Source organism: Mya arenaria, chromosome 7 (genome assembly GCF_026914265.1).
Source record: "Mya arenaria isolate MELC-2E11 chromosome 7, ASM2691426v1".
Classification (NCBI taxonomy): domain Eukaryota; kingdom Metazoa; phylum Mollusca; class Bivalvia; order Myida; family Myidae; genus Mya; species Mya arenaria.
Genome location: NC_069128.1, coordinates 69,856,872 through 69,879,811, shown reverse-complemented (window position 1 = coordinate 69,879,811; position 22,940 = coordinate 69,856,872). Strand labels below are relative to the sequence as shown.

Sequence of the window (22,940 nt, the reverse complement as noted above, 5' to 3'; positions counted from 1 at the left end):
ACATCTTAAAGCATTTCTTAATGCTGTATTCACACAGACAACCAAAATCTAAGAGATGTTGCAAATAATTACAACAAAAACAAAACTGACAGTTCACTGTAAATTAGATAAGACTATCTAAATCCTGAGGAAATACTGAAATCTTATCTTTCTACCAAGTGCACCATATCAACAACTGGTCTGGTATAAAATACCTTGCTGCCTTTCCTAATAACACAAACCTCGACCTTGCGAATTCTACCATCCACACTTGGGAAAACCCGTGTGACTCTACCCATAGGCCAACAGTGGCGAGCAACCTCAACATCTTTTAACAAAACAACATCACCAATTTTCAACTAAGTTTGCTCCTGATTCCACTTGCGCCTTTCCTGTAATGTTTGCAGATATTCTCGCCTCCATCGAAGCCAAAACTGACTAGCCAAATACTGAACTTGTTTCCATCCAGCTCGATACAAGTCCTTAATGTCAATAGTGCCAAGTGGCGGTTGATCACACTCCAACTTTTGGGTCAACAAAGCAGAAGGACTCAGTACATCTGGTACATCTGAATCACTGGAAACAGGAACAATTGGGCTGGAATTGATAATGGCCGACACCTCTGCCATCAATGTATTAAGCACGTCATGAGTCAATGTTTTCACATTTAACATCATAGCTTCCAATACTCTACGAACAACCCCAATCAATCTCTCCCATGCCCCTCCCATATGAGAACTATGGGGACTGTTAAACATCCCAATTGTCCCTGACTTTCGCAAGAAGCTCTGAGTAGGCTCATCTTCAACATTTATTGCATCTGCTTGAATGTTATCAATAGCACCAACAAAGTTAGTGCCCCTATCAGAACGGAAAACTTTGACTATACCACGTACAGATACAAATCTCCGCAGGGCATTTGTAAATGCAGAAGAAGACATATCTTCAATGACTTCTATGTGAACAGCTCTTATGGTTAAACATGTAAACAATACAGTCCAACGTTTTGATGCTGCCTGTCCCCCTCTGGTTCGCCTTGTGACAATTACCCAAGGGCCGAAGACATCTACTCCATCATGACTAAATGGGGAAGCCTGTTCTAATCTATCAATGGGTAAGTCTGACATTATCTGAGTGGCAAAATGACCTCTAAGCTTTTTGCAATCACACAGTTGTGAATAACACTGGCTACTAAACGTTTAGCTCCAACAACCCAAAATCCAGCAGATCTCAAAGCCCCCTCAGTAAAGAGTCTACCCTGATGAAAAACAGAGATATGGTAATGTCGTACCAACAGAAGTGACACTTGATGCTTCCGAGGTAAGATAATGGGATGTTTCTCTGCTGTAGGCAGTTCACTCCTGCCAAGACGCCCCCCAACATGTAACATACCACCACTATGCAATACTGGGTCAAGAGACAGAAGACTACTGTCTTTATTGAGCCTCTGGTTCTCTGAAAGAAGCTTTACCTCCTTAGCAAACACCTCACGCTGAACAGTTTGCAGAACCCAAAACCTTGCCCCTTGTTGACAAGCCACATCTTTTGAGTCTGAACAGATATGCCAACCTTTACATGGCAAGTTCTTGTGATAAGATACTGATATATGCCTAAGATTTGACACTGCACGGATCAAACTTTGCCAAGTCGAGAACCGTTGAAACATGCTACTGCTAGATTTCTGATCTACGACATTAGTCGCTCTTACTAAGACCTCTTTGCGCACTTCTTGGTCTTGCTCAGGGCTCACAAGAGGAAAGTGCTCCAAGTTTGAAACAGTCTCATGCAACAAAAACTGAGGACCAGTTAACCAAGAACTTTCACTCAATTGTGTGACACTTGCTCTTCTACTTCCAATGTCAGCTGGGTTCTTCTCAGATGGAACAAAGTTCCATTGCTCAGGTTTGCTTACATTAATGATATTCTGGACCCTGTTGCTAACATAAGTATAGAACCTCTTAGACCGGTTACAAATGTAGCCAAGAACAACTTTGCTATCAGAATAGAACTTTACTTCATCAAATTGTACTCCTAAATTGTCTGACACACATTGAAACAATTCAACGGCTAAGACAGCTCTGCATAGCTCTAACCTAGGAATAGAATGACCTTTCTCGGGTGCAAGTTTGCTCTTCCCAACAACGAACCCGATGTGTTACTCTCCCTTTGTAGTGTACCCTTGCACGTACACAACAGCAGAAATGCCATTAACAGATGCATCTGAAAATAGATGCAATTCTACCCTATCCATCTGGCTAAGTGAAGCATCGAAATAACTCCTCGAGATGTTGAGGATCTCCAAATCATGAAGTCTTTGTCTCCATCTTTCCCATTTCACTGCAATATCCTCTGGCACACAGTCATCCCAATCTACCTTACTAGACATCAACTCTCTAAGAATTAACCTTCCATCAAGTACAACAGGGGCCAGGAAACCTAGAGGGTCAAAAATGCTATTAATTGTGGACAATATACCTCTCTTTGTGACGGGTTGAACCAACAGATCAGCTTTGAAAACAAATTTATCTAAACTGATGTTCCAGACAATACCTAAACTACGCTGACTAGGCAAATCTTCCCGGTCAAGATCTAAATCTTTCAAGTCTTTTGACAAATCTTCTGGTGGAAAACTTTTCATGACTTCAGGAACATTGGAAGCAATCTTGTGAAGGCGTAACCTACTTTTGCTCAAATCTGACTGAGTTCTCAAGAGTAAATCTACAGCGCCCTCTACTGTGGACTTTGACGTCAGACCATCATCAACGTAGAAATCCTGAGACACAAAGCTTTGAACATCTTGATCAGATTTCTCCACTGACTTGCGGAGACCGTATGTCGCTATTGCAGATGAAGGACTATTTCCAAAAACATGCTTACACATGCGATACACAACTAAGGGGTTTAAAGGGTTGTTATCTTTGTACCATAGAAACCGCAGAAGATTTCTGTCTATCTCATGAACACTGAAAGAGTAGAACATTTGCTCAATATCCCCAATCACAGCAACTTTGTCCTTTCTAAAACGCATCAACACCCCTTGCAAGTTATTTACAAAGTCAGAACCTTGCAAAAGAACCGAGTTTAACGACAAACCTTCAAACACTACCGAGAAGTCAAACACAACTCGAACCTGACCAGGTTTTCTGGGATGGTACACTCCGAAAATAGGCAAATACCAACATTCTTCAGTTGGCCTCAAAACTGGTGCTCTCTCTGCATGACCATTGCTGAGTAATTTGCCCATGAAATCAAAGAAATGCTCTTTCTTAATAGGATTTTTTCTCAAGGCTCTTGGAAAGAGTGTTGGATCGTTTGAGTGCTTGCGCCCTGTTATTAGGTAGCCGTGGACGCAAAGGACGCAAAGGAAGGGGTGCAACCCAACTGCCATCAGGACTTTTCTGAAACTGACTATCCATAACACGAAGGAACTCTCTATCATCAACTGACAGAGATATCTTGTCATCATTTGGGGTTTTGACAAAGCTGGGATCTTGGACAGAAGCCGAGAAACAATCACATGCTTTAAACAAGGAAGTTCGACCATCATTGAGAATGTAAGTCTTGTTAACATTGACAATATCTTGGGCATGAATCTGTCCTTAGCACAACTCCCCAATAACAACCCATCCCAGACCCACACATTGTGCAAATGGTGCCAGGACCAACAACCTGATCAATAGCATGATGAGCCTCAGTCACGTCTCTACCTATCAGCAAGAGAATGTTAGCATTCTGGTCAAATTCAGGTAAACAATCAGCAATATTACATAAATGCTTATGGTAACGTCCATGCTTTGGTGTACAAATCTCAGTCTTATCACTTGGAATTTCTGAACATTCAATCAGTGAAGGCAAATTGTAACGTACAGTTCCATCTAGTGACTCAACCACACAGTGGTCAGCCCGACGACCTAAGGCCATGACAGTACCTCTACATGATTTAAGCATATATTCATGACTTTTACTTCTGATACCTAACAAAGAAAATAGTTCTGGTTTCATCAAAGACCTATTGCTCTGTTCATCTAAAATAGCATAACATTTTATGACATTGCTAGGATTTTCAACAGTGTACATATTTACTAAAACAATTTTAGCACATGATTTTCCAGAGTCATTGTCACAAATCTCTGTACAAGAACTAACAACAGTTGTTCTTCCGCTGTCTTCCTCTATGTTGAAGAGTATTTTGGGTCTTCTTTTAGTCCCTCAATTTCAGAAAGAATGTCTGACAGTTCATATAATTTCGAGGGATCTTTTGTTGTTATTTTCGGAAACTGTTCCAACTTTTTCATTGTTGCATGATAGATACTCTCCGGCGATCCAAATCGTTCATCCATCCGGCTCCATATTTTTTGAAGACCATCAACTGGGTTGTTTATATAAGCTGCTTTCAAAGAGACTGCTTGTTTCTTTGAAAAATAGCCAAGCCATTTGATCGTCAGATCTATTTCTTCTTCTGGAGAAGCACCTATGTCTGTACACACAGCCTTGAATGTACATTTCCATGATGGATATGTCTCTGGTTGTTCATTAAATTGAGAAAGTCTGGATGTTAGTATATCTTTCTTCAGTAAGAACTTTGTAAAGTCACTTGTAGATGGAGAATGTTTTTTGGATGGGGGTACAAATTCACGTGCTAACGCATCTAGTGGTTGTTTTATAGACTGCTGAACAAACTCGGCTGTTCTCACTTGCGGATCTGAACTAGGTAAACCATCAAACTCTGTAATGTCATCTTCAAAGTCAGCTTCTGCCAAAACCACCTCTTTCTTATCTTCAAGAAGTTTAATGTCAATATCGAGATTTACTTTTTGGCGTAAAGCGCCTGCAGCGCGAATTTTTTCTTGCTCCTCAAGTTGCGCTTTCTTTCTCTCTAGTTCTGCTGCTTGTTCTGCATAGGCAACTTTGGTTTTGGCAACCTGTAATCTAAGATGACTTGACTTGGTTGATACACGACTTCTTGATCCAATCGATGAGGTTTCGTACTTCAGTGTCCGTAATTTATCAAGAAAATCATTTGTCACTTGTCTATTATTTGACGCCTTTTCTATAACAGTTTTTAACAATACTTCACTCTCTGGTTTTCTCAGTTGGTTCAAGAATCTCTGAAATTCTGTTGCGACGGCATCAAATTTACTTAATTGTTCAATTACTTTGGTTTTGATAGTTTTAAGTTGTATTTTATCACATTCAGAACCCAACTTATCACTTTCTTAAAATATTCTAGTAAGAGGGTCCCACTCATTTTTAAGTCTTGACTCAAGTATCGGTATTCTTTCCTCGTAGTTAGCCATAGCTTTGGCAGTCAATTTTCTTGATAGTTTTTTTTTCGTCATGAACAGAACGGATGACAAATCTTGCTCGTTTTGATGACGTGTAGAAAAACATTTTTTTACTGTACTGCCTCATATATATGCTGAATATACTCGCAGCAAGTATTAACCATTTCCCAAGGTGGAAAATATAAAACGAGAGGTGGATTAACTTCGTTTATTTCAGTCTTGGTGAACACATGTACGTTTGTGTGTGTGCGTGGTAAAAACTGTAAATATACAAATAGACTGTATCACTAGAATGTCAACATTAAATTACATATAGTTTTGCCTTTCATGATAAATGTATACTTAACATCTCAATGAAGATATAACGTCTTAAGTACAATCCATATCACTAAAGAGATTCAATCTAACAAATAAACATTTTTCTAATAGTACGAAAGTTTTGAGTACGAATGCTTTCGACAGAAAAATGACGATTATAAAAAATAACAAGACGAATGAAGCAAGACATTTATAACAACAGTCAGGGAGTTTAAAATACATACATTGTTGTGAACGTCCAAGCATCTAAGGCCAAACAGGACCTGAATTTACGGTAGAAAGGAAACCAAAAGCCTCGTGGTATAATTTACCAGAAACGCCAAAAAACTGTGCCGAATAGCGAAGGTTACACACAACTAAATTAAAAGAATCAGCATAAAAATAATATAACACTTCTATATATCCAATTAGAGTCGCTTTCAAAAATTGCAAACTTCTCTTGCCTTCTCATAATGTTTTCGCTGCCTTTAACCGGAGGATTTTTTGTATTAACTGGAAAAAATACCATTCTATCGCTTTAGAATGCAAACTGCAGAAGGCAAGTACTTGTATTTATATAACTAAATAGCCTTATTCAAAGATATGACATTTTGATGGAATCTAAAGGAAGAAAAACATAAAAGTTACCAACATCATTGTAATCTTTGTTCTCCAAGATATCCTTGAGATACACGCATACAAGCGGAGTCGTGTCGTCATAAAGACAAAAGAGTATTTTTACTTGCTGAAGCAAGTTGATTTGTCGATACCAACTAACGAAGTCCACTCAGGTTCACCAGATTTAGATGACAACACTTTAAAAACAATTCCACACTTATGGATTGCACCCACCAGTGACTTTAGATTGTCTGTGTGTCCACCAGTAAGTCGACTTTTCCTTCGACATTGATTCAGTGATCATATTTCTCAGCAGAAGGTCTGTAATATTCCTTTATTTATTAGATGCAGCTCGTCTTGTACACTGTGGTGTGGTTCTATTTTAGCAATGGGTTTGTGAATATTTCACATATAACGTTAACATAACGTTGTATAACAACCAGGTGGAGCTGTCGTGCAAGTTACTTCATCACTCCATCGTGATGCAATTATTTACTTGCATGTAGACAATGAGCTTAGTCTAACAGAATGCCATATTAACCAAGGCTCATTCATATTTGTGGAAATGACGTCACTAAATACTTTTGCGCTAACATTTCGCTGGCGCTGATAAGAAATGTATACGTATCTACAGGCGTTTTTATATACAACAAATATGAGAAGGAACAACTAATAAAAGTCATAAAATATGGAATATACTTAACGTCTCCCGTCGTGCTCCGAACCAACTACAGACTCTCTTTTCATAGATCATAAACACTCATTTACCATACAACAAGGAAGGAGTTACATTTTCAATTCAAAAAAACACACACAACAACAACATGTATAAGTAGAATACAATTATGAAAGCGGAGGAAAAATAGTTTTCTTCCTCCTTTATGTTTATATGTGAAAAAAGCCGTAAAATCAAAAGGGTTTATGAGGAAATGTCTCAAACACCGATGTTGAACTTATTTCCGCCATTAACCAATAGCAATCAATTACAATAACCATTGGTTGGTGTCAATTTAGATTCCAAATTAAGGGAATTATTATTTTAAGTAATTCCTATCCTTAGCATATTTTCTAATACTATCATGGTTAAATTTAACGACGTTTGTTAAGATTTTGTTTTACATGAAAGTTTACATTTTGCTTAGAGTTTGTGTAAATCACATATAAACGCTAATTATATACCTGACATCAGACTTGAACAAGTACACCGAATAATAACGTCGTATAGAAATCAGAACATCTGTTTTAAAATGCAGTTTTGAATCAAGCACTATATTATTAAATTAAAATATTAAGAACATTGAACAAATAAAGTTTATTTACAAGAAGTTAGCAGCATATGGGTTATTGTCAACTAGTTTTCTGTTTGATAATCGGACATATATCAAAATCGATAATCTATTCTGGATAATGGATTTCTGAATTGTATATAATCGAAAATGTATTTCCACGCTAATTATCGATATGGATAAAGTATTGTTGTTTAATTTAATCTATATATTTAAGATTTGCCCAATTCATTTAATATGAAAATCATCAATACAAAAAGAAAAATTGTGTGAATATCGATTGTTCCATGTCGGATATATGATGTAAAGCCTCAACATTTATATGACAAACTACAGACACAAGAACAGCAGTCAAAAGATAAAACAAAACCTCCGTTTAATAGCACAGGGTCAACGCCAAACACAAAGAACAAAAAAGCAACCTATCACAAACAAGAAACATGGAACAACAGCACAAAACTGCACCAACAACACATTACATATATAACATATAAAACTTGATGTGTTTTTGTTTCATATTATATAGGCGTTGTTATGTGTTGTTTAAATTGCGAAAAATAGTTCTTTATAATATAGTATTGGTGATTATAGTCTCGTCGATTTACGTCACACATCTGCGAGTATTGTTCATTGTCAACTCAGCTCATTCCCTTTTCCAAATAACAGTTAAAGACACATGGACTTCTACATATAAAGATTTACTTTCTAAGACTAATGTCTCTGAATAAACTTTTTCTCTTCGGTTGATATATTTTTAAGCAAAAACTACCTTTTGAAAAATCGTATTTATGTATATATTTCCTTTTCTTGTATTAGAGTACCTTTCAAAAAAGAAATTGAATAGACGATCCTAAATATCATAATTCAATCCACATCTTATCCAGTATTGCTTTGTTTAATTCAGGATGTTTTTTTTCATTGTTCATAACCATGACAACTAGAGGCACGATTAGGACTAAAACAGTACTATACAAGTGCCACTAGAAGCAATTTTTCGCGCTAATGACGTCATGTGAACGAAAAGAAATTTCCGGCTAAGATAAAATGTGAATTCATTGACATGAAATTCAATCATTATCAGAATTCATTGGCCGTTTCTTTTCCCTTGTGTTTCTTAAAATAAAATTCATGTTGTCGGAGACAATACGTAAATTCTCAGGAAAAAAATACTAGTGATAAGAACGAAAAGGTTTTGCCAGGTTGATAAGCTATTGCGGCACGATAAACCATGATCTCTATCAAGCATTGCGGAGTCTTTTGGTTCAGAGTGTTTAAAGCTGTAGATGCATGTGCTAAACATCAAGTCTTCTTTTTTAACTAGTGCAAAACGCAATTTGTTGAAAAGGCATTTAAAAAATAAAAATAAAATGATCATTTTTTTTTTCATTTAAACACTGATAACCAGCTTTCACTTCATAATAAGTTAAATTTCCATATTTTGTAGAACGAATAATTCATGGTATGTGGTGATTTTGCGAAATATTTATATAAATATAGAGGACTTTGCAATATGTCCATCTAAAATTCTTGGTTTGAAACATTCCCATTTTCAAACAATTATATCCCCATTCAATTTCGCTTGCTTCTCTGAAAAAACAAACACTTCAATACATATCATTTTTTGTGTTTAGGCACACAATAAAATAGACATATTTGTTTGGTGACATACACAATATTACAAATATGTATGTGTTTGAGGGTCGTGATAATCATGCTACGTCTTGCGTTTTAAGCTTTCAGGCATAAAAACTGTTGAATATAGTCGAACTCATACGCATATTTAAACGTGAATGGCAAACAACATCAAGACACACCAATTTCTTTTCCATGTTTTTCTTAAGAGTGAACGTACACTCACTTCTACTTCAGTAAAATATAGTATAGTGTCGAAGTTAACGCCCTTTGATACAGTTACACTTAAACAGGGTAGACGGTATTTATCACAGATTAAGTTAAAGAAGAAAATACCAAAATAATGAACCTTTATCACTTGACGCTTCCTTCCGCTGTGTTTCCGCTTTGGTAATGAGGAGATTATTGCCACATCATGCTCATCAATGCTAAACAGCATATCACCAAGAAATACCTAGGCAAGGGTAATAGACTCATTATACCACGCGTAAAACTATCATATCTTGCAGAGGTCTCTGGAAGTAAAATACATCTCAACATCCCTTCCCACGCAAAGCCTATTTTTGAAACTAGTTCAACTTGAAGTGGCGTGTTGTTTATACAGTTAACGGATGTAGTTTAAGTCATTCGATATTCATGATGTCAAAAGCGTTTGGGAAATATATTTTTGATATGCAAATACGCCTGTTTGGACATAGAGATATATATCAGAGCCATGTTTATGTCAATATCCCACATTCAAATGCCACTATGTAGACAAACATAGCAACTGTACAAACAAATGGCTTTTGAAGGAATATCCGGTTATCATTATCGTTTCGAACGGCGAGCTGTAAATGGGAGTTAAATTCCCGTTCATAACATCGTTTCGCAGAAATTATCAAGGGGAAATTTGAACTATTTTTTATTAACATAAAAATGTTGATAAAACCTATATAACATATCCATTTCGGTATTTTAGGTTTATTTTTTGTGCATTGAACTCTCTGTAGGAAACAATATAAATCTTTAGACAGATCCCGAGCCAGTTATTCATAATATAAAGGCATATCCTACATAAAAAAAAACAACAAAGCAATGAACATGTAACTAGAAACATTATTTGTTTACTATATGACGTTAAGTGCGCGTTTTTACGCTATATCTGCAAATGAAACAGGCAGATAACTTATCATAAACGAATAAATGAAAGGTATCAACAATGATCTCCCTAATTAATGCGTATTTGTTAAAAGCACACACTATTGTTGTTATAGTGGTATTGAAGAATGACTGTAATGTCTTATCAGCTATCTAGTAAAGCAATGTTATAGCGGATCTTCTCTGAAAGCACGTCTAGAAGAATAACAGGTTTTCGTCAATATTATGTACCATAACCTGTAACTTGTATTAAGTCTATGTCAATATGCATAAATTATTGTGTAACTTGTACACAGCTTGTATGAATAGGTCTATATCAATAAATTATTGTTCGTATGTAAACTGTTTTATTAACAAACTGAAAACATAACGTCTAAATGATGCTCTTGTTTGTTTAAGATATTCACAGATGAGGCTAACCAATAGGAGATGGTTGTCATTAACGAGAAAATCTCACCATAACAAGAACAAAGTACAATGGATAAAAGTTATTTTGTGCCACTATATTTTAAGCTTTTTTTTTTTAAACAAATTGAATGTTGAATAGCCATCAGGGAAATAGCTTATTTGTGTGTTTGATTCATTAGCATATCCACAATTTTACAGTTACGTCAATACTATCATGATATCATATTAACAATACGTCAAATTTTGTTTATCGAAAATCTAAATAATTACCCAAATAAGTGACTGACATACCGTTATATTTTAGTATGTACATTCACCATTCATTTTTTCCACTTGCGCCCTCTTCTTACTTATTCTACCCGCCTGGCAACAGAATGGACCGGAAACAGCCGATGTTCCTAGTTAACGGAGAGATGCAGATGATATTCGCATATTTATTTTCAGGTATCGTTCTTTGTTTTAGTTCTCAGTTAAGCTGGTCTGTTGTCTTTTTTCGAAGAAAAAAGGTCGAGGAATACACATAGCGTTTGTGCCGTTTTTGTCAACGGTGAGGTTTTCGACTTGCATATTTGTTACCTTGGCCATATCATATAAGATGTACAATCAAGATATTCAAATGCAGGTACATTTGTTGTTTGTGACGATACACGTACATGTATAGCAATGTCCGTTACTCTAACGTTACTTTCTTTATAGTATGCAGTATCGAAAAAAGCATTATCAGCTAAGCGCGTTATATTCATGTTAACATTTTTGTTCTCTTAATTAATTAATTAACGCCCTTTGACTGGTAAAAGATTCAGTCGTATTTTGATATAAATGTTTGTTTATAACTTTTTACTTAGTTCATTCAATTTATTGATAATTAGTGAAAAACTTATTGCAACAATTCCTAAATTGCATTAGTTTGCGGAGACATATCCAGTAACCTTTGTAAGCATTATAATATATTTATCTGTCATCCCTAAGTCTTTTCTGTGAATATTGTTTTGATATTTTTAACTAAAGGCAAATAAACAAAGATGGCATATTATTTTGAAACGGTTACCGTCTTCAATTAAACATTTTATACTTATAGACATATTTTATTTCAAACACAATCATTTTAAATCTGTTGCGGTATCTTATGAGTTAGAAATGAAATATCTACACATTTTGAATAAAGGGGCTGAAAGGGTTGAAAGGATTTTAGGGCGGCAAGCGTGATTTTTTTTAGCTTACCCTTTTCCCGATAAGTTCCCGTCATAACCTTGGAATAGGTACTGTAAATTGATGATTTTTGACATAATTAGCTAGCTTTTAAACAGTTACTAAAAAACCTATGTACTCGGATATGTGAACATTGCTATCATCTCAAAATTTTATTGCTTACCTAGTGCAAAGTTTTTTAAATGAAACTCGATATTGGCAGAGGACGTTTTGATAATGTGTAGTAGGTAAAAAAAGGCGTGGCCTTTAGTCGAAACCTTTCCATTTTCTATATAATTACCTATAAATACATGTTCCCTTCGATTTCTCGATTTATTTAAGATTCTTCGACGACTTGCGTTCAATTTCACAATAAAGCTGCAATTTAATGAACTTATTTGTGTAAAATTCGCATTTTTTAACTACAAATTCCATGCGTCTATGATTGTAAGCCCGACATAGAAATTATTTAACATAACATGTCAACAAGTAGACAATAAATTATTTTGTTTTGCGGTACTTAAGTCTCTTGGCGTGTCCACCATCCGGATTATTAGAATTATTGCTTAAGAATTATGACCTTTGATCCGCCAAGAAAAGATGTCTGAAAATTGTCACACGCTTCAGCCTTTCCTTTTAATCGCTTGAGTATACGTCCTAACTAACTCAATGCAAATATCTATTGCCCCTTTGCTGAAGCTAACAAATGTAGTGTGACATTATTTGTATCATCTGACTAAATCTGACTATAAACGCAGTCAAATGTTCCAAATAATTGAAAAAGACACAGACACAAAAATAGTTATTTTTGTCGGCTATTAAAGATGACATGGGGGTTTGATCTGTTTTTCTTGGTAAAAACAAATCTGACATGTCTTATACAATATGCCAGTCATTTGCGTAATATGTTTGTTCTATATTGAGAAAGATCCGATTCAAGCTTGCTTTGAACCATATGTTGTTGGAATAAATTGCATAATCGCCTGTCAGCTATGAACATAAGGCAAATGTTTTCTCAAGAGAGACTGCAAAATTGTTGGTCCACCCGATTGCCATAGCCTTTCCTCAGAAATCTTAAACTCACATGGTCGATTCATTCAAAGTATCAACTCCTTTTTGTTACATGGTGTCTGAAAGGTTATAGAGCACTATTGTTATTACATATGGATTAAATACACTATTCAAAAATCTAAACTATACAAAAATCCCTTTAATTACAATTCCTGATTTATGTACAACTAATCGTACACATGATCCTTATTTATATATTATCATATACAAACTGAGGTTGTCATTTATAGCCTATAAAAGTGGAACTAAGTTATCCGTTGGTATACTATAACGCTTTTTTTTTGTATTAATAAACCTAACCATAACATGGCGGTGGTTGTGTGTTGTGTTAATGGGTTATGGATTACACTAAACCTTTCCACCGAGGTTTAGTTGATATCGGATCTTAGCAATTATAAGTTTTAATAAATCTGTGGATAGGGACGACATGAAAAGGTTGTCTTCCACGTCAACCCGTGTTTAAAGTGAATGTTTGAAGGCGTAACCCAAACTTTCATTGATAACGATATTTATGTTGAAAATATGCTATCCATGTGTTGTGTATGTAACTGGCTGGTTTAATATAAGGCGTAACTCTGTTATATCTTTAAAGGACAATTCATGGAGTTATAGCTTGTTCCCAGCGTTTTATCATAGAACAAATCATTTTACAAGAATAACGTTGAGTGCTCGCAATGTTCTTGGAACCCTCCTAGAATTCCTGTTCTTCTGATGGTTCCTATTGCAAAACGATAACCCAAAAGCAAATATAAAAATAGAGTGATGGGTGTGTTGTCTGTCAGTGTCTGTCAGTGTTGTATTGAATGTTGTGTTTCTTTTGTTAATTGCGTTTTGGACATAGGGTTTGGGTCTTTAAAAGTGTATTTGTTACATTTATGTAGATATTTTATTGTTAACCATGGTGATCTAGTAATTTGAAAGCTTACAAGACTATACGTGTACACCCATTAAGCAGTGTTTGCCGCTGACCTAAATCAGGTTTCAACAAAATTAAAAAACAAAAATATTTCACGTGTACCAATAGTCTTATACTCTTATATTCATGACTTTATACGTAGTGTCTTTTCCGTCGTCATGAAGCGTAGATTTCATTGTTCAACGTGTACCAGTAGGCGTGCGACTCTGATGTACACATATTTAACACCTGGTGAATTTATGGTCGTTATTACAATACCCCTTACAAGAGCCTATAGATACTTACATGACTTAAATCACATATTTAATATGTGTCCTGGATGTCGTCAATACGCATTATTGTTTTACAACGCATACATGCATACATTCCGTTACAATCAAAACGTATTTCACACGTACACGAACGAGTAATGTTTCACAAACATTTTGTTCTGCTGCATTTCTTCAATAAATGATTTACCTCTCAATAGCCAGTCTACAATATCCTAATTTTTTGGCAACACAAGACAACGTACATCGCAGATTGAAAGCACAAATGCCATGGGATCTTCGTTCTGCTAGATTTAACGCGCAGATGCCCTTTAATCAAATTCCTCGACTTTCAAATTGTTTGCCTTGGATAAATGACATCAAAGGCATCACATCTGTTGTTTCTGACTTACTGTAAAACCAATAATTTTTGAAATTTCTTTCATTCGTTTCGTTGAAATATGGAGTTTGATCAGTAAAATAACAACAGTGAAAATATCAATATCATATTTTCACTGCAAAATAAGGAGTAGAAATATCAACTTACAGATCTATCATTGAAATATATATATATATATATATATATATATATATATATATATATATATATATATATATATATATATATCGGCGGATTTCATTTAAGAAGAAAATATAATTTTTAAATAAGTGCATATATAAATATATTTGACCCTAACAGTTAGTTTTGATCATTCACGAACCTGGCTGCATAAAAGTGTTCAAAAAAGTATTTGGTTTATCTAGACCGCATAAAAAAAAATATCTGGATTTTGTGTTCACTCGGTTAAACAAACGCCGTAATATATTGCTATAATATAGGCTTAATACACCTTTTTGAGGTCGTTACGATCTGCAAAGGGCCTTACGCACACGGGCTGTAAACCATTTTGCGGGCCTTTGCAGATCGTAACGACCGAAAAAAGGTGTATTATCGCTATTATTGCATAAAATTACAAATCATGAGTAACATAATCGAATAATTACCAATACATATTCCTACTTTAACGTTTATATGTTTTGGCAACTGATTTAAACCGGAAAAAAAATGTTAAATGTTCTCGATAAAATATATCAGCATCTTCAGCATCATCAGAGAAAAAATATTTGAAAACTTTGTTCATTGCATACGAAGTAATGGAATCATGTCCTTTATAAGTCGTTTGTTCTGAATAAAATCGACATAAATAACTCTAGTTGGGAGGAGTTAAACGTTTCAGACTTAATTTAGTGCTTTTAAAGCAAACAAAAAGTAGAAAGTATTAACGTGTTAACACACCCAAGCTTGATGCGGGCCCTGATAGCGCTTATGTAAAACAAAAAGCCGGGCATTAACGGCATGTGAATTTACTGAATAATGCAAGTTTTCTACCGATAACGCCCGGGTTTTTGCGTTTCAACACACCACGATAACGGACCGAAAACACACATTTTATGCAATAATGAGTCTTAAAATGGTTTAAAATATTGTAGTTTTGTATATTATCAGAACAAACGCGAACTTGCATTAAAATATAACGCCGTTTTAGAAAACCCGTTTTAGAATCAGTGTTCATGCACTATGGGCAATGACGTTTATTTGGACATGATAATTTCAATAAATCGATATCTATCTCCCTTATGAATCTCTTTTCTTTCTATCTCAGAGATCAGTATTGGTTAATGAAGTATATTATCTCTAAATACCTTGGCTCTACTGTAAAAGAACCACACGGAGCATGTAAAATTGAAATAAGGAAGTTAATTTCTTTATGGAGCAGCAGTCTTGCAATTCATCTGAAGTTCTAAACAATATGGATACTACAATATTACGAATTGCAATATTTTTACTCTATATCCTGTTATCAAACAAGGCTATTGCTGATGAACCGAAATGTTATTCCAGGTTTGATTACGATGAGAAAATGATTGAGAAAATGATCAGGGCTGAAATTAAACTAAAAGAGTTTGCTAAAAGAATGGACTTGAATGATGCTACAGTAGGCGATATAAAAACTGATGTTCGTAATAATATCCAAACGACGAAAGAAGATGTATCGATGGATTTGAATGATTTCATTCAGAAATATGTTGCAAACTCAACAGGTAACATGCTTTCATTTTACTAGAATAACAGTTATACGATCATTGATAAAGTCAATTACAAATAAATAACTCCCGATCTCAGATTCAATGCACTATTTAGAATATTCTGTGTAAAATCTTAATGATCCAGGAGGCCGGGACGACCATCGCGAATCATTAGGATTGTACACGTTATGATCTAACTTAGATTTTATCCCGTTTTCAGCAGGCGGGGAACCACATTATGACGTCCTGTCTGTTAAGGTTAAAAATGATATATTATATGATTACGCGTAGTACAAACTGGATGGGAGTAGGTGATGCCATTGCCTGGAAATATATTGTTTACGATATTAACATTAACATAAATGTATTAAGTGCCATTAATTAAAGCAGCAGATACACTATTTTCGCGTTTATCATCGGCATTCTTTTCATTATGTTATTACGTTTACAACATATAATTTACACTTCATAACTCTTATGTGTATGTTGACGAAGAATTAAATGCAGTTGCGATGATATTTGGAACCTCTCAAAGATATGCCCTGTTAATCACAAGTGTTTTCTGTGTCAGTGTAATATTTGTCACATTTAATACTAGCTATAGCTACCCCATTGCATTTCATGATCCTAAGATAAAATATTTTCCGAACAGTGTTGCTATTACTGTTATTGCTAGACGTGTCATGATATAATTAATTTTCTGTTCTTACCATATGTCAACACCCCACCAGGATCTGACTAATGGGGTAGGGTAAGACATTAACACACCATATACGCCTTTAATAAGTAACGTTAATTCCACACAGACGGCACGTGGTCGGATTGGTCGTCGTGGAATACGTGTCCTGTTACGTGTGGCGTTTCCATGGTAGCGAGATCACGGTCATGTGACAATCCAGCCGCTAGGAAGTTCGGTCGACAGTGCGTTGGAAACGACCGGGAATGGAAAACTTGTAAATTTAGGGAATGTTATGGTAATACTGGTTCTTATCTGATAATATGAAAAGTTATTTCGAATATATAAGAAATAAAATATGATCACAATGAAGTACATGTGAGCGATTTATGCTGAAGTCTTAGAGAAGATAACTTTTATAATGGAATAATGGAAATAAAACATAATGTGTATTTTTTTTGTTTACAAACTTTATATTTTATTGTTTTACCGATTCCAGCCTTCACCCAAAGCCGGATGTTTGAATCAATCATTTGCATTTATTTATTGTTTATTTCAATTCAGGTCAGCCTGAAAAGATCGCTTTTTATGCTAGCCTTAGTGACGATATCAGTAAAACGACAGCTAGCGCGCCTTTAGTGTTTAATAACGTGATAACCAACATCGGCGGTGGGTATGAACCATCAACAGGAGTGTTTACCGCCCCAACCAACGGCTTGTTTGTGTTTTCTCTGACTGTAAGACAATACGGATATCCAAGTTATGGTTTCGAAGGACATTTTAGCATCAAGAAAGGAGATGTCGTTGTAATGAAAGTGTATCCCGATATGCATGGAAAGGACAATGAGTTTGACACTGCTTCCGGTACAACCGTGCTGGAATTAAGTAAGGAGGACACCGTGTATGTAGTTGCAGATGAAAGTGGCAAATTTATTGAGGGAAATCAAGACTTTAGCACCTATTTCTCTGGATACCAATTTGGTTAAAAACATAATTATACTTGCAGATTGTAACCTATTTCTCCTGAAGTGATATGTGGTTCAATGCGAATGTACTGATTTTTACTAGTTAATTTATGTCCTTAAATGCGCTTATAACGTGCCTAAATGCGATTGCATTTTAGTGAATTATTCATAACGTACTTATAAGTGTGTTTTGTACCTGATTGACTTACTCAACGTCGCATAATGTTCTATATCATGTTTTCTTTGGGTTTTTTTATTGTACCCGGTTAATATATCTATTTGTAAGGTACAATATAAATATTTTGTTTGATTGTATACGAATCAGAATGTTTTAGTACCTGTCAGAGATTTTTAAATCACAAGTATATATATCCATAGAAGCAATTTAAGAAGAAAAAAAAACATGGTGATTAGGAGTTGAGCAAGTTTTACTTAAGAAGATTTTATCAGATTATTTAATAAAAAAATAAACACGTTAAAGATGTACTTTTACTCTCAAATAAGATTCACCACAATTATTAATATTGCATTAATTATCCAAAACGGGTGAATAATTGTCAAAAACAATGGTTCTTATGAAGGATAACGAGTTTAATTTCAAAGAAATAGCTTAAAATACAGTATTTCTACCTTATGAGATGATAATATACTACAATAAACCTTTTAGCGTTTACCATATTTTGTATTAGATATCATCTTAAAAATGCCATCTATTGAGATGACGTTCTACGACATCAACATAACCATCTCGTTTAGATCTATCCAAATTGTTGCAGTAAATCTTAACCATCTTTTCTCCGTCCAATTCTGAAGGCTATATTTTATTTCATTGTTCATAACCATGACAACTGGAGGCGCGATTAGGACCAAAACAGTAATATAAAAGTGCCACTAGAAGCAATCAATTTTCGCGGATATGACGTCACGTGAAAGAAAATAAAATTCCGTCTTAGCTAACATATCGACACGCAATTCAATCCTCATAAGAAATACTCGGTCGATTATTTTCCCTTGTGTTTCCTTAAATAGAAACCTTTATGTCAAGGACAATAAATTCATGATTAGGGAAGAAAATATAAGCGCCAAGAACGATTATTCTTGCATGGTTGCTAAACTATAGCGGCAAGATATTTCATGATTTATGGCAAACATTGCTTGATCTTATAGATTAGAGTGTTCAAAACCGTGGATATATGCGCTTAATGTCACGTCTTCTTACTTTTCTAGTACGAAGCGCAACTTGTTAAAAAGGCATTTGAAAAGAACGATTGATAGTCCATGTGTTGTTTTTGTTATTTCGTTTTCATAGATTACCGGATTTCAGTTCATTTTGAGTTCAAATTCGAAAATTACATAACAGCTGATCAGCAACCTCAACATTATTCCCTTGATAAAAAAGAAGGCTTTTTTTGTCATCTTGCGCAACATCTCCAGTTTTGTCACCTTTTACATTCAGAAATCAGAATAATCTTAAAATCTTCAAAACACAGAGTAGTATCGATCTTTAAAACATATTGTCTAAATCTTATTTTGTAGTGCAAGAAAAAGATCTATAAATCGTTCGCCTCTATGTGATATTTATAATTTGATATACCGCATGTATTCATATCATTAATGTATAGAGTGAATAAAGGAAACTTAACTTGGCTTAACTTGACGTACACAAGCATTGGTAGCTCGTTTATGTCAACATACGCAGAACGCCAAAGCTGTTGTTTTTCCTTAGTTAAAGAATGACCGTCGGACTATGACGTTTATTGTTGACTGTTTTCTAGTGAAATTCGACATACCTGAATGTCAATGCCTGGATCTGTTTTTAGTTGATACACAAATATAAATGACAAAATAATTCAAAGTCTACAAGTGTCAGTGACTATTCGTTAATCAATTTGCTAAAAAAATAATCCTACACGTACACAAAGCTCACCATAAAAGTCATTTGCAGCGTCATTTTTTGGTTACAAGTGTCTTCTCTATGTTCACGTACTCCGGCGTCAAAACCCTTATATAAAAAATCAAGCAATAACTAATTTTAATCTTTATACAAGAATTGATTAAAAGTACATATTCGTTCCTTCCTATAACTTCAAAACTACCTATGCAATTCAAGTATCATAATCAAGTATTTAATGTTTCATTAAAGGTGGCTGTTCATTACGGAATGTATTTGTAATCTAAAACATAGCAATGACGCAGTATCCGGACCATGACGTCGATTTTTATGACGTCGAGTTTAAATGTTGTCGTCATACTCAATTTGCATTCATTTACTTCTGCATTATTATCACATTTCCCTAACCTCAGATATATGTCACGTGTTGCATGTTTAAGGAAAAAAAGTAATTACAATTAGAAGGTAATGATAAATTAAACAAAGTCAGTGTGTTTAAAGGTATCCGATACACAAACGTGTTCATCAAAAAAGTCAATGTGTAGACCGAGGAATGAATATATATAACTGACAAACTATCATGTTTTTAGTATATAAATTCTTTATTCCTTCTGCAAGTGTGCTCTCCTATCAATCATACCACCCGCCTGTTTTTGGAATGCACCGGGAACAGCGGATGGTTCGAGTATATGGATTGATGCAGGTGATTGTCGCAATTTTTTTCAGATATCGTCTTTTGTTTAAGTTGTCGTTTTAAGGTCGTCTGTTTTTTTTCCAAGAACTAAGGCCGAAGAATAAACATAACCTTTGTGCCGTTGTCTTCGACGCTGGTGTATTCGGCTTACAAATTTGTAATTTGGCAATAACACATAAACCGTACAATTAAAATGCTAAAACGCAGGTACACACGTTGTCAGTGATAATACATACATGTTTAACAAGGTCCATTATTCTAGCTTTTATAGTTTTAGAGAAAGCAGTGTCGAAAACAGCAACATCAGATGGATGAGTGTGTTATCCATGTTTCTGTTTTATGATGTGTATAATTATACAAAAAACACACAAAAAGTGCTTGAATAAACGCCCTGAATGTCTTGACTTTCATTCAATTTATGAATCATAAGTGGACAACTTAAAGCCATCTGTCTTAAATTGTATTAAATTGTTGGGACAAATCTAGTAACCTTTTTGACTTTATAATACATTGCTCTGACACCCCTAATAACTTTCTGCGTTTAGTATTAAGATTTATTTTTCAACCAATTATATTATATTTAGAAACCACGTGATTTGCGGTACAAACGTCTCTAGGTCTGCGTCCTTCAGCCTTAAATAATTAATAATATTATTGTTCTAGAAATATGACCTTTGGTCTACAAAGAAAAGATGTCTGCGAAATGCCGAACGCTTCAGCCATTTGTTTTATTTATATGTACAAACTGACTCATTAAAAACTCCGTTCAACAGTATGGAGGAAAAACAACAAATATTTTGTAGAATTATATTTATTCTCTAGTTAAATTTATGTAAACACGCACACATATATCCCGAAAAACTTAAGAAACTTAAGAAACACTCACAAAACACTTGATTTTTGTCGGGTCTTAAGGATGGCATAGAGAAAACCTGGCATGTCTTAGACAAGCAAGCCATTAAGGGAAAAACTTTGTGTTTATACAAGAAATAGAAGATTAATGCTTTATTTGATAGGCACCATATGTTGTTGGAATAAACGTTACATCACCTGTCAGCTGTATCATTATACTAATGTCCTCATGAGAGACTATAAAGTAAATGTTATAAGTGCCTACCTGAGATTATGTATGTTGAACAAGTATGCATACCATTATTATGGTAGCCTTGCCTCAGAAACCTAATTTACAAATGTACAACGATAAAGCTCAGTCGTTTCAAAATGTCTTAACGGTTATAAAGTAAGATTGGTACAGACAATAAATTTAATATACAAGTAAAAATCTTAGTTATACATATTTGCCGCTTTTGTTATTATGTCCATGATTTTAGTAAAGTTAGATATACGAAGAATTCAAATATAATACATAGATTATAACAAACAGGATGAGGGATTGATAATAACAATTGATTTTTAAACATATGATTTCTCGTCTGCAAGTTAATGAGATTTGAGTTACCCTGAACGTCGCAAAAAATAAAAAAACGTCAATTCGGTTTTTATAAACAAGATACGTTATTATTATTCTTTCCTCATGTTCTCTGTGAAGTATATACAATGCTTTGATCCATATTTCTATTTCGTAGTAAACGTCAGGGGCAACAATTGTCACTGTTTCTCTGCACTGTTACACGCTAGCGTACTGTTACCCTCTGACGTCATTGTACGATGCGGTACGGGGTTAACTTTCTTCCGGTTTGTATTTAGGATCTTTGCTTATAATTCTTTTTCAGACAACAATGGCGAGGTTCGCAATAATTTCCACGTTGTCTTATTAAAATGTAAACATTGAGAAAAAAAAATATGTATACTTGCAAAAGTGTTGAATAATTCTGCTTTAGGAGCCATTTTATAATTGAATTGTTGAAAATAAAAATGTTCTTAAGTTTGTCAAATATGCTGGGCTCTTGAATTTTAAACAAATACTCAATAATACAAGATAAACTACAGGGCAGAACTTGTTGATTGAAGATTAAACAGGGTTTATTAGACACAAGGAAAAGTCCCAACCGTTTCAACTCGGTAACCAAAACAATGGATATAGGGAAAATTGTGAGGTTGAATATTCGTTAACGACTCTATCTCCGAATAAATTAATGTCCTGCTGACCGTTCAAAAGTAGTCATGCCAACATTTACTAATCAAAATTGCTAGTTGCATGTGTGGTATGTTCGTGTTGTCTTATTTTAGTGCATTGAAACAGGTTTTTAAGAACATTTCCATATCGACATATTTTATTGCTTATCATGATGAGTTTGTAAACAATAGACAGTTTGCAAAACACTACGGATACACCCGTACAATTTGTACAGTGTTTGCCATTGACCTGTTTTGATTCGTTCGACTTCTACACAATGTTTTAACCAGTAATTCCCGCGATTCTGACATACTCCTTTTAAAACCTAGTGCCATTCCGGTCTTCAATTCCACCCATATTGCAAAGCCTGTTCATACATGCATTATGTAGCTCACAAATTAAGTATGTGTCCTGGATTTAAACTATACGCTTTATATTAGTACAACAAACACATGCACGTATGCCGTAGCAACCAAAATGA

The 22,940-nt window shown here is 34.7% G+C and overlaps 2 protein-coding genes across 2 annotated transcripts; one reads left to right on the top strand and one right to left on the bottom strand.

Annotated features, from left to right (window-relative positions):
* Positions 1 to 1,105: 1,105 nt before the first annotated feature.
* LOC128241385 (uncharacterized) lies at positions 1,106 to 3,367 on the bottom strand. Its single transcript, XM_052958306.1, has 2 exons — positions 2,139 to 3,367; positions 1,106 to 1,973 (listed from the first exon to the last, which is right to left on the bottom strand). Exons 1-2 carry the CDS (start codon positions 3,365 to 3,367, stop codon positions 1,106 to 1,108), a joined length of 2,097 nt encoding a protein of 698 aa, XP_052814266.1.
* A 12,623-nt stretch (positions 3,368 to 15,990) lies between these two features.
* On the top strand, positions 15,991 to 17,922 carry LOC128241383 (complement C1q-like protein 2). The gene is made up of 3 exons (XM_052958305.1): positions 15,991 to 16,171; positions 16,963 to 17,130; positions 17,397 to 17,922. The coding sequence occupies exons 1-3, from the start codon at positions 15,991 to 15,993 to the stop codon at positions 17,816 to 17,818; spliced, it is 771 nt and encodes a 256-aa protein (XP_052814265.1). The 3' UTR covers positions 17,819 to 17,922.
* The last annotated feature ends 5,018 nt before the right edge of the window (positions 17,923 to 22,940 follow it).